The 13228-nt window shown below is 41.9% G+C and overlaps 1 protein-coding gene across 9 annotated transcripts in view; it reads left to right on the top strand.

Moving 5' to 3' along the window:
- The window catches only part of CTNND2 (catenin delta 2), a 623362-nt gene that overhangs the window by 374003 nt on the left and 236131 nt on the right, over positions 1 to 13228 (top strand). For all 9 annotated transcript variants that reach the window (XR_001465252.4, XM_040695591.2, XM_015282257.4 and 6 more), the window contains one exon: positions 249 to 443. Coding sequence is in view for 8 of the 9 variants with exons in the window: in XM_040695591.2 (XP_040551525.1) it covers positions 249 to 443 (195 nt within the window). In the remaining variant the exon portion in view is untranslated. The remainder of the gene's footprint in view (positions 1 to 248; positions 444 to 13228) is intronic.

Here is a 13228-nt window from a genome sequence, read left to right on the forward strand (position 1 = left end):
ATCCCTGTAGAAGATTTTTAGTGGCCTTTCAGAATATGTCTCTGAAATGTTATTTCTTTCCAAGAAAATAGGCTTTGGAACTGAAGTGAACCAAAGTGATCTGCTGATGCTGCTGTTGTGTGCTGTTTGTATATTGAAAGCTTTTTTGTTGTTTTTGAACTGCAACTTTCAAGTGAACTTCATGAAATCAGTCTGTATTTACTGCTTGTTTTTCCTCTGTCTTAAATATCTCTTAAATCTATTTGCAGCTGGGTCTCGGGCATCTTACAGCAGCCAGCACAGCCACCTTGGCTCCGAGTTAAGGGCACTGCAGTCTCCAGAACATCATATAGATCCTATTTACGAAGACAGAGTTTATCAGAAGCCCCCTATGAGGAGTCTCAGCCAGAGTCAGGGGGACCCTCTGCAACCAGCACACACAGGCACATATCGCACTAGTACAGGTAGGTGGTTATAACTTGCATGATTGTCTTTTTTATGAGCTCTGTCTTACTCTTCAGTACTAATTCTTCTTTCTGATGAGGTAAACAACGTGCATTGTGTGCATGTCAGTAAAACAAAATACCTCTGTAGACGCAGCTATCAATGGAACCCTAAAAGCATGCACAAAATGTAGAAATGCTTAGTGCTGTATACAGTAGGTTAAGCTAATTTAGAGAGAGGGCTTACTCGTAAGGAGAGTGCTTCTATTAATCTTGTGTATTGTCTTCAAGGAAAAAAAAATCTATTGAGTAATTGCTTTTTTTTTGCCTGCAAAGTTATTTTGTGTTTTGCAAAGGGACTGCATAGTTCCTTTCTCATGAAGCTAAAGGATTGTTCATTTGACTTTTAAGTGATTCATATGTACATCTTCTTCCTCTCTCCTGCACAGGTAAGCTTGTGCATAGGTACCCTGACACAAAATTGAACTAAGACACAGACAAAAGCTGTTAGCATCACTGTTTTATTCATACAATAATTGCCCATGAAGTACATTGGTGTACAAGTCATCCTCGCAGAATGTCCTTTCAACCAAGTGAAGTGCAATTGTATGTGTTGAAACCAAAAAAATCACAGATCAACAGGGATATGTATGGTACTGAATGCTCGAAGTAATTAGAGTTCATAGATGTTACAGCCAAAATAGCCTAAAGCAGATGTAGGAAAAATTTGCATAAGGAATTGCAAGTATTTCTAGTGTTTTAATCAGTGCAACAGAAATATAAGGAAGATTCTGTCCATTCTCTAGTCACTCCCATTTTCACCAAGGAAAAAAAAGTGGGTTTTTTTTTTTGAGCAAGGTAGTTTACTTTCAGAACTTTTTTCAAATCTTCCAAGGGCAAAGTTGGCAGTTCTTGCATATCTGAGGCTTCCGGTACTTTGTGAAAGTTTTGGGTGTTTAGAATAAGAGAAAATACTTAAAGAAGTTAATCACAGAATTCTTTAGTTAAATAACTAAGGCTGTGTAGTTATTTAAAGTACTTTAAGCCATTACTAAAGTACTTTGTGAAGAATATTTCCTTCCTGTGAAAGAAACTACAATAGCACATTTTGTGTAGACGTGTGTGTGTGTGTGTGTGTGTGTGTGTGTGTGTATGAAGAAAGATTGCTGTTCTTTGCATGACTGGGACCAAGACATCTAAGTCACTGGACAGCAGTGATAGCAAATAAAGCAACTGTTTACACTGAACTTTAATCCTTGCATTCCATGTGCAACCTCCTATTCTATATGCAGTGCGCTCTTTCCCAATCATGCAATGAAGAGGATTTCTTGTTTTGCTTGCAAAATGTCCTCTGGCTCTCTGTGCAGAAGTAGCAGGCTTTCTTGTGACTGTTATCTTCATAACACCTCTATAAGTAAGGAAACCCTGTGAAACTAGACCACAATTATAGTGAATGAAACTGGAACACAGGATATCAGTGGGTAATACTTGAAGACAGCCCTTCAGAAGGGAAGAACTACAAAAAGACACTGGTTTGGATAGCAGAAATGAACCCTGTGAAGGTCAGTTTTGTTCTGCTGTGTCTGGGACTCAGACTTAAGCATTACTCCAGATTTATCCTGAATAACTTATCCTGAAGACATCAGTCCAGCTCTGTTTTGTTGGCCTTCCCTCACTTTCATCTCCCCCCACCCCCCTGGAATGCTATCATTGGCAAAAACAAGGCTGGAGGCATGCCGTTCCATCCACTGCACTGCTCAGTATGGACAGATACTGTCAGCCTTTTGCACAACCAACCTGAAGAGCAGTTAGTAGTTAGAGGGGATCTTGGGCTGTGGACGCACCAGTTCTCAGGCTCCTTCTGCTTCTGCCACAAATGTTGCCATCATCAGAAGTATGCACTATTTTCTCAAATTAGCAGAATAAAGTGGTAGGAATCCAACTTAAGTTTAGCACATGTAATTTTTCAGTTCTTCATTGCCTGTTTTGTATTTCAGACTGAATAGGAATTTGCTTTTGCTATTGATGTAGGAAAGGAGGGGTGTAGATTTGTGTACTCCCTGAAGATGTATGCAAATTGTTCAAATCCTGTATCTTTTGTGTGCATGAATCACACTGGGGGAGAGGTTTAAAACTTTGTGCTTATTCTTTTTTTGTAGACTGCAGTTCACATTCTTTTATGTATTACAATATCTTTAAAAATGCACGTGTTTTTTTTTCACACTTGATGGAGAGAAGGCAAATGTAGTTGAAGGACTTTGGATGAAGTCTGATTTTGTTGTTTTTTAAATTTTTTCCTTTACAGCTGACATTTCACATTAGAAACAAAAGTTATGCAAATTATACTTGGAAGCCATTTGCTTCTATGACTTTTCTTCTGGAAAGAGAGAACTCCTCCTGAATTTGAAGCTTCCACATTTCTGACTCAGAATGGAAATGTTTCTTCTTTCCTTTTTCTAAAACGGGCATCACCTCTCTCTCTTTTCTGAGCTCTGAAGCAGCTATTGCATGCAGGAATGTTTGCACAACAGGATAAAGCCCACTCAGTTTCTCATTGCCTAAATGAATCAACATGCTGTGAACAGAATTCTAAGATTTCTCTATGGTGTAAATAACACAAAGTGAATTTAGTGTACTCGCTATATTTTTTAGCTTGTATTTTTTTAATTTCATGTTTCACTAATGAATGAAATGCATGACCATAATTATGCGCCAAGGGCTACATATTGCAGAAGGTACAAAGTAATAGGAGCTTGTAGAACATCTTCCTTCTGAGCATAACATCAGATAGGGGCAGGATGAATTCTTCATCACTTTGAAGTTCAAATTATGATTGGGTGTGTTGCTGTCATGCTGTCTTAGCTAAAAATAGTCTTTCAAACTTGACAGCAGTGACTGCATAGGCTTCCTTGGCCTGTAGTTTTACTTAGCAGTCCCTTTTGGTCTTAAAAAGGTTGTGCCTTCTCTCATAAAAAATTAGCAGCCTCAACTTTTGAACTAAATTTCACAATAAATATCAAAATTTACTTACTGAATAGGAATTTATTTGTAAACTAAATAACACTAATAAGAATTGCTTTCCGAGCACTTGCATCACTTTTTTTTCTTATGAACCCGAAGGCATTGCTTTACTCATTTAAACCATGAAGTAATGTCAGTGGAGATAAGTTTATTTGGTGGGATGTTTACATGAGTGCTGCTGAAATTTGAAGAGTGTTGTTAGAGAGGGGAAGGATTTCCTTACAGCCAGCACGAGTAATTATTCTCTCACACGATTGCTTAGTTTGTGGAATTAGAGGTTAGGGAGTAATGTTTTAGTCTTATTTAACTCAATTATTGGCATTTTATTCATGCTAAACACGAATCAAGTCCAAGTTTGTAAAATCTGGCTGTTTTGTAAGCCTGGAATTTCTGTAGTTTTCCTGAAGAGAAGGCAGTGCGTCTCAAGTACCAGGCTATTGGTTTTGACTTACAGTACACAGGCCATGGCTGTGACACCAGTAGTGCTTTGAGATCAGTTGCCATCATCCTTTGGAAGCTGACAACCCGGTGTCTGGAAATGAGTAATGGCACTTGTCCCTTTCATCAAGGGACCAGTGAAAACAAGCCCTCTTCCATAAAAGGATGTGATTTCTGGGTAAAATTATGAAAAGCTTTGAAAGAATGATGTTCCCAGCATTCTGGGAAGGGTGAGATGTGAATATGTTTACCTTGGACCCTTGCCAAGCTGGGCCTGAAACTTTATCAGCTGAAAAATGTGCTGCTCTATAAAAGCAAGACAGTTGCAGGTAAACTGTGGATGTGTAGAACTCAGAACTTGCTGAGCATTCATGCTGCAAAGAGCATTTCTTGGTTTTCAAGGTGAGTATCATTGTCTTCAACCTCACTCAAGTGACAAGGAGGAGTCAGCAATTACACTGGAAGAATGAACCTGTCTCCTTAGCTCTACAAAGGATATGCATCTCCCTTGTGTCAGGGGAGCCTAGACACCACTGGAGAAAACTGAAGTGTTGCCTTAGTGCATAGGTCAATAACTATCTCTGCCCCTGAAGGCCACCATGAGGAATACTTGGTGGCACAGCTCAGTCACAGGAAGTCCAGCAGCTTTGTAGGGTTATGCAGGCAGTTGACATTAGTTGTGAGTGCTGGGTGCTCGAACCTGGTATTTGGAGCACTCTTGTTATTTTCGAAGGTTGAGGAAAAATCTTGGGAGAAGAGGTTGGAGTCTGTGGTTGAACAGGTTTGGCATTCCTGAAGTAAAAAAGAGTATCTCAGAGTGAAAGTTGTATTGCAAACAAGGTCAGATGGTGGAAGGATAAGCAGTCAAACTTTGCATTGGCTTTGTATGGTGACTTAGCATAGGAAGCAAAGTGTTTATGAAGCGTGTGAACCTTCTGGGTCAAGGGAGCATGTGTGCAGCATGGACTCTGCTGCACTGCTTCTCTCTGCTACTTTCGAAGCTGCCTGACATCCCTCTGCACATCAGCTAGGCTGCTCGTGGTCTTTCCTGTGGCCTACTCTCAGATCACACCTCTCTGAGCATGCTCACACCAGCACTCTGGGGCTCCATCAGCACAGCAGTTCTGAAGCTCTTTTATTAAAGGCTGTGGTGGTGTGATCTGTTCAGACTTCTGGGTGCTATGGTAGAGAACACTCTTCAAAGAGAAAAGGCCTGTGAAATTTGTGATGGCATGTGCAGAACAGAAATGCGGCTCTTTGTTGTTTGGATTTGTGTGAGAAGGGAGGCCACCACCAGGAGCATGCAGCAGTGTTGCCATGGTGAGTCCAAGGGGAGCTTCTTTGAAGGGAAGAGCTTTCTGCAGTAGACCTGTCCTGTGCCTGCCAGGAGGATGTCACGGTTCAGCAGCAGTAGCCAGGCAGGAATGTCCTTGCTGCAAGTGCTCTCAGTGATTGGTGTTTGCTTTTGGTATTCAATGAAGGGCACAGGGGACAAATAAGGCACAGAGCCACTTGTCTCCAGGCACAGAGCCTGTTGCTCCTGGCATCTGTTCTGGCACTTATCAGCAGCAGAGAGAATCCTGGATTTCATTCTGTTGTGATGCAGTACAGGAAAAGCTGTGGGAAGTGAGAAGTACCGTTGAGCTTCTGGACGAATGCTGTCTTCCTCTTTCCTGCCTTCCTTCCCATTCCTGACTGCTGCTTCCTTGACTGAACGGCAGGAGCCATGACTTACATCAGGCACTGTTCTTGGTTGTTTACAAAATACTCTTTCATAGAATCATAATCATAGAATGGCCTGGGTTGGAAAGGACCACAATGATCATCTAGTTTCAACCCCCCTGCTACGTGCAGGGTCACCAACCACCAGACCAGGCTGCCCAGAGCCACATCCAGCCTGGCCTTGAATGCCTCCAGGGATGGGGCATCCACAACCTCCTTGGGCAACCTGTTCCAGTGTCACCACCCTCTGGGTGGAAAAACTTCCTCCTAATATCTAACCTAAACCTCCCCTGTCTCAGTTTAAGACTGTTCCCGCTTGTCCAGTCACTATCCACCCTTGTAAACAGCCGTTTCCCCTCCTGTTTATAAACTCCCTTCAAGTACTGGAAGGTCACAATGAGGTCTCCCCAGAGCCTTCTTTTCTCCAAACTAAACAAGCCCAGTTCTCTCAACCTTTCCTCATAGGAGAGGTGCTCCAGCCCTCTGATCATCTTAGTGGCCCTCCTCTGGACCTACTCCAAGAGCTCCTCGTCCTTCTTGTACTGGGGGCCCCAGACCTGGATGCAGTACTGCAGGTAGGGCTTCACAAGAGCTGAGTAGAGGGGCACAATCACCTCCTTCTCCTTGCTGGCCACCCCTTTTTTTTTTTTTTTAAATGTAGCTCAGAACACAGTTGGCCTTCTGAGCTGCAAGCACACCCTGCTGGCTCATGTCCAGCTTCTTGTCTTCCAGGACCCTCAAGTCCTTCTCTGCAGGGCTGCTCTCAAGGAGCTCTTCCCCCAGTTTGGATAAATACCTGGGATTGCCCTGGCCCAAGTGTAGCACCCTGCACTTGGCCTTATCGAACCTCATTAGGTTCTCACAGGCCCACTTTTCCAGCCTGTCTAGGTCCCTCTGGGTGGCTTCCCTTCCTTCCAGTGTATCAACTGCACTGCTCAGCTTGGTGTTGTCTGCGAACTTGCTGAGGGTGCACTTGATGCCATTGTCTGTGTCATTGGTGAAGATGTTGAAGAGCACTGGGCAAAAGACTGACCCCTGAGGGACACTGCTTGTGACTGGCCTCCACCCTGACACAGAACCATTGATCACAACCCTTTGGCTATGTCCAGCCAGCCAATTTCTAATCCACTGAACAGTCAATCCATCAAACCCGCTGTTCTCTAACTTAGAGAGAAGGATGTGGTGAGGCACCATGTCCAAGGCTTTGCAGAGGTTGAGGTAGATGACATCCATCGCTTTTCCCTTGTCCACCAAAGCTGTCACTCCATCATAGAAGGCCACCAAATTGGTTAGGCAAGGTCTGCCTGTGGTGAAGCCATGCTGGCTGTCTGTTTCACCTCTTTTTCTTGTATGTGCCTTAACATAGAGCAGATCCTCCTAGAAGCTATGATCTTCCCAGGCACAGAGGTGAGGCTCACTGACTGTAGGTTCCTGGGTCTTCCTTTCTTAAAAATGGGGGTAATGTTTCCCTTTCTCCAGTCACCGAGGACTTCACCAGACAGCCATGATTTTTCAAATATGATGGAGAGTGGCTCAGCAACCACATCAGCTATCTCCTTCAGAATCCTGGGATAGATATAATCTGGCCCCATGGACTTGTACACATTCAATTTCACAAGGAGGACTCAAACTTTTTCCAGTGTTACAGTGGGACAGAAACCACTCCCTACACCCTCACCTAGAGGCTCATGGTCCTGGCAGACATGGGAAGCCTGACCACCCATGAAGGCTGAGGCAAAGCACTGGTTGAGTACCTCAGCTTTTTCTATGTCTGAGGAAGCCAGCTCCCCATTACCTTTCATTAGAGGGGGAACATTCTCCTTGGCCTGTCTCCTCCTGCCTCTGTACCTGTAGAACCCCTTCTTATCTTTCACATCCCTTGCCAAGTTCAGCTCTATCTGCGCCTTGGCTTTCCTAATCCTATCTCTACCCACACAGACAATAACTCTGCATTCCTCCCAGGCTACACAACTCTGCTTCCACTTTCTGTACATTTTCTTCTTTTCCCTCAGTTTAAGCTGCAGGTCCTTGCACAGCCATGACGGTCACCTGCCTCCCCTGCTCGACTTCTTCTGCTGGGGAATGGAGAGCTGTTGTGCTCTCAGAAGGGTGTCCTTAAAGAGTTGCCAGCTCTGTTCTGTACCCATGCCCTTAAGGGCAGTTTCTCAGGGAATCCCACTCAGCAGTTCCTTGAGCAGCTGGAAGTTTGCTCTCCTGAAGCACAGGGTCCTAGCTCTGCTTTTTGCCAGGCCTGCGTTCTTCAAGATCACAAACTCCATCAAGGCATGGTTAATACAGCTCAGGCTGCCTCCAGTCTTAACCCCTCTAATGCTCTCCTCTGCATTAGTGAGCACCAGGTCCAGTAAGGCTTCACCTCAGGTTGGTCCATCTATTACCTGGACCAGGAAGTTGTCCTCAACAGGTTCAGGAGTCTCCTGGATTGTCTACCACCTGCCATGCCACTATCCCAGCAGATATCTGGGTGGTTGAAATCATCAATCAGGACAAGAGCCCATGAGCGTGACACCTCCTGCAGGTGAAGCAAGAAGGCCTTGTCCACAGCTTCCTCCTGATCAGGTGGCTTGTAGCAGACCCCAGCCACTAGATGCCCTTTGCTGGACTGATCCTTGATTTTTACCCACAAGCTCTTGCCCTGATCGTGGCTGTTCCTCAGACACAGCTCTTTGCAATCTATCCACTTCCTAACATAGAGGGCAACTCCGCTGCCCCTCTTACCCTGTCTATCCCTTCTGAAAAGCCTGTAAGCTTTCTTCAGTCTTTCTTCAAGTGTGTCTTGCTTTAGTGGTGTAGAAGCAGTATTTGCCCTGCATTCATCTTTGTGGTAACGTAGAGTTCTTTCTGAACAAAGCGGGTGCAGATATGTGCCAAGGGTCAGACACACTGTTAGATGGGAAGCAAGAGGATCCATGATTGTGCTTGCTGCTTCACGCTTGCTGCTCTTGGCCCTGACATCTACTGTCCTAGAAGTCAAGTAGGAGCTGAGGGGAGGATTTACAAGCCAAATGGGCATTCCTTTTCATGTTGGTGAGGTAGTGGCTTTCTTGCAACGTGCAGTGAGGATGAAGTGTCTATTCAGAGCCCAAAGGAAAGGCAGGAGAGGAAGAAGCAAAACCCCCTTCTGCTGCCCCAGATAGGAACAGGCCTTCCAAAATCATTTCCGCTGTCTTTTTTTGTGGGAACACTCATTTCATTGCTTGCAAAGCATTCAGATGGCTCTGACAGCCTCTTTTTCTCTTTGTTTGACTGGTAGAAGCAAAGCATGGCCATACAATTCCAGCTATTTGGTGTCTGATTGCTGCCCAAGTGCGTGGCTTCTGCTCACCTCCTACTTTCATTACCAGGCCCATGCCCCATTTGCCTCTGGTCCTTGGGGTTTCCTTTTTTTTTTTGAGAAGCTGCTGTACTCTCAAACCATTTGAACTTCCATCTTGTTGGTAAGCAGAAGTCTAACACTGTAGAGTTGGTACTGGTGTGCTGTGCCAGCTGGCAGCACACTGCTGCTGTCCTGCTGTTCCCTTTGTTGCCAGCATGGCACCTTGCCTTGCTCCGGGACAGGTTGCTGCTCTGCAAGCAGGAGGCTCTGTCTTACTAGCATGGCATCTGGCAGCCCGTGGGAGCCATAAATGCTCAAGACATGCAAGTCAATTTTTTTCCGCTTTCAGTTTTTACAGCAAGGTCAAGGAATAATGTTGTATGGAGAGCTTGATGCTGCAAGTATCTTACTTGCTGTATGTTTGTTGTTTTTGTAAATGCTGGTCCATCTTGGCCTTCCTTCGATTCCTGAATTTTTGCCATCTCGTAGCTCCTTTATCCTTTGCAGGAGACAACAGTGAATGCATCACTTGATCCCAAGTACGTTATTTTCACAGGACTGCAAATATTTGTCTTCGTATGTAATAAAGTATTGGATATGTTTGGTATTTTTAGAAATTGTCATTATTTCAAGGTGAAGATTTTCATTTTAATATTGCAAAGCAATTTTCTAGTATTTGGAAAATTGTCCATATGTAGAAAGCTGATATCTGAATCGATGAAGTGGTGATTTTTCTCATCTTTTAAGAATAATTAAGCCTACTTTATAGTAACTTTGAGGCATCACAAATCGGTTGCTATTCTTTTGTTTTCAAAGATGAATTTGGTCTTTAATCATTTTAACTATAACCTTCTGAGGTTTTGTCATGGATTTTTTTTTAATTGCTTATGATACAGTTTTTAACAATATTAAGACAATGTCTAAAACACGTTTGTTTTGCTTTTAGAGGTGTCTTTTCAATAGTCATCTGCAATAGCTCGTAGCAAGCAGCCCCTTGGAAAGTTGTTAGTTTTAGTCCTTTGGAATTGCTGAAATTGTATGTTATCTAAATGTGCTGAAAAAATCTGAGAAATCAGCACAGACTTCTGATGTTGAAATGGGACTACATAAAAAGGATGTTGTGGAAATCCAATTTTATTGTCATGATGAATTCCATGTAGTGGGCTTAGTTCACAGGAAGTGTTTCTACAGTTGCAACGCTAGCAGTTGTAGCATTGACTCTGAAAATCAAACCTGGAACTTCAGGCTCCCACATCACCAGTGACAGGTTTCACAGAGCAGTGGATAATGCAGTTATCCTACTGCTATCTAATTCTTTCTTAGTCTGTGTTAGCATTGCCTCTTGTCATGGAATTGGAATTTAGTTAGCCAGAAGTATGATATGTAATTCCATGGTCTTTGAACTCTGTGTAAAATGGATTTTAAGGTAATTAATAGGAAAATATTCTTTTTCTCTTATACTCAGTTAGGTTTCTTCAGACTCTTACAGTGAGCATTGCTGAGTACTTTGGTATAGTCTTACTTTGCTTTCAGAATAATATCTGACTACTAATGGGAAGCCGCCTGTTGCATGCTATGTCCCGTACTGTAAATACTTCATCTGGAAGTAACAAGGGAACTTCAGTTTCAGAAGTACTTTCTTTCTTATTTGAGACTCCAAGTCCTCACTTTCAGCTAAAAAGGAGAAGCATCAGGAAAAAAAGAAACAGCTCTTCTTTGCCCCATTTTCATTAAACGCTTTGCCTGTCAAACTGCTTATTTATTGTTTTTAGTCCTGAAGTACCTTGCTTAAGTAAGTCATAAATAGCAAACATCACATCCTCCTGCCTAGGTTGTGTTCTTTTTTTTTCTGGCTGGGAGCCAGGTTGGCTTGGTTTGGTTTGTCTTCTGTTTTGTCACAAGTTGATGTGATACGCACTGGCACACTGTGATGCCACAGCTGCAGATTGAGAATCATGCTGGTAAATCACACAGCATGAAGTTCGGGGTATAGGACATAATGTTTTCAGGGAGATTAAAAAGAAAAATTATTCCTACCACTGCATTTCTATTAGTTTGGTAATGTTGTGTTAATAGACCTGTATTCCTAACTGACATCCACTTGATAACGTTGGTTTGGGAGAGAGAATTACAGGAGGCAAGCAGGGAACAAATCTTCACTACACAGTAAATTGAGCACAAAATACTATAGTGATCTGCATAGTGAGTAACAAATCACCTCAAAGCAAAGGAAAGCCATAATCATTTGACAGATCCTGAGTGTTTAGTAAAGCATTATCTGTGTTTATATTCTTGTATGTTTGTTTTCATGCTGCTTGTCTTCCAGGTAGGCTATGTGACATCCTGTCTGAGAAGGATGTGATGGTTTTTTTTTCCACTTGTATTTACAACTTGGAGGAAGGTTTATGAAAGACGTTGCTTTTGATTTCAGTGTTATCATGTGCTCCTGTAAAGCAAGAGCAATGGGAGAGGAAGGGAAGTGATAGAATATGAAAATTGTGTAAATTCACCTTTGTGATCTGTTGGCAGTATCTTCCTCGCAGTGGAGAATCTTTCCTCCAAATAAGATATTTATAGCTTTAAGTTATGCAGCCTGTAGTTAAGGTCTATTGAGGAATAATACCCGTCTGAAGGTAGCCCAGATTTCACCATTGCTCAAAATAGAAACTTGTTAACGTTGTCAGCATTCACAGCCTTTTTCCTCTGTCTCATAAACAGAGTATCTCCAGGGGTTTGTAGTGTGTCAAATGTATTTTCTAATTTTGTTCTCTATTTTTTCCAATAGCAGAATGATTTAAAATGTCTGAACACATCTCAGATGTCCCTTAATTTTTAGTACCTATTAAAGTAGAATCGTGAATATAAAACTTTGGCCAGACCTTTGAATCTCAGGGCAAGTACATATCCTTTAAATCTTACCTGCCACTATTGAGAAAATACAGTGGTTACTCTGTCAGAAGCTGTCTGCATTTATCATCTGTTTACTCTGTAGATGTAGTCTGAGGCATGTTAAGGCCTGACCACACTAAATTTCAGTGATAGAAGAGTATATTCTCTTTTATTTACTTCACTGGGTTTTTTTGAAATACAAAATTGTCCTTTATGAAATAAGAAGGTATTCAAACACTTCTCCTAAATCTCCTTGTAAATCTTTGCTGAACAAAAATGATACTGTGCCTGAGATAACTATCCAATAAAGTCTTCAAGAGGACTAATGCTTTTGTTGAAAATTTAGTCTTTCTGCAGCATTGTGTTTAAAGGCACTCTTTCAAATATCATCAGCCCATTATCAATTTAATTAAAGCTATGTACGCATATAAACATATATATTAATAAGACTGCCTACTTCTCAGTAGTTTGCATGCAGGTGTGGAGTTTTTGCAAGTAGAGTGAGATACTAGTTTTCCCTCTTAATGCGTCCAGCAACTTTCAAGCTTCCAGTTGCAGAACTTACTGTGTGTTTAATGTGTAATAACTGCATGGAATAACACTATAATACAGGTATAGTTAATTTACTAATAAAATAACTGTATTGCAGAGCAGGAAACATTAACTACAATAGCTGAAACTTGGTACTGTATCCTAAAGAACACAGTCTGATAACCTTTTTAGACTTATATCTTACTAAACAGGAAGAAGTCAAAATCCGAAGGAGAAAAGGGAAAATTTCCATGCACTCAAAACTTTTCATCTATGATGATCTCATTTTTATTCACTTAATTTTTGATTTTGGGATAACAATTCTGATTTTTACTGTTTTCTGTTTTCTGTTGGCTATCTGGAAAGTAAACTTTAACAAAGGGATTTCAAGAGAAGGTTAATTTTGAGCAGAAATTTAGTTGCCATAGGCTTGTCTGTACTCAGTAGTATTGGTTATGTATTTTTTACTTTTGGTCAGGTTTTATAATGGTTATCATCGTTATATCCCTTGTGCACAAGGTGAAAGAAATTCTGTTGTACGCAGGTCATTCTGAAAGTAATGCCTCTCATTTATTTCCATGGAAACCACAACAGATAAAAAGAGCAAAATGACTCTACTCCATAGAGCAAATTCTCAATTACAAAAGACTGTTTTTCAGCATAGTCACCACCCTTGGCAGTGCATTTTTGCCAGCCATGAACAAAAGCCTGCATGCTGTGTTGGTATTAAAGAATAAATAAATAAATAAATAAAACTGTTCCAGAAGAAGTGACCCACTGTTTCACAGCTGCTATGATGGAGAATGTTGCCCATGTAGTCCATCTTTCATTGACCCAAACAGATGCAAGTCAGAAGATGCCAAATCTGGAC

The sequence above is a fragment of the Gallus gallus genome, chromosome 2, assembly GCF_016699485.2.
Source record: "Gallus gallus isolate bGalGal1 chromosome 2, bGalGal1.mat.broiler.GRCg7b, whole genome shotgun sequence".
Taxonomy (NCBI): domain Eukaryota; kingdom Metazoa; phylum Chordata; class Aves; order Galliformes; family Phasianidae; genus Gallus; species Gallus gallus.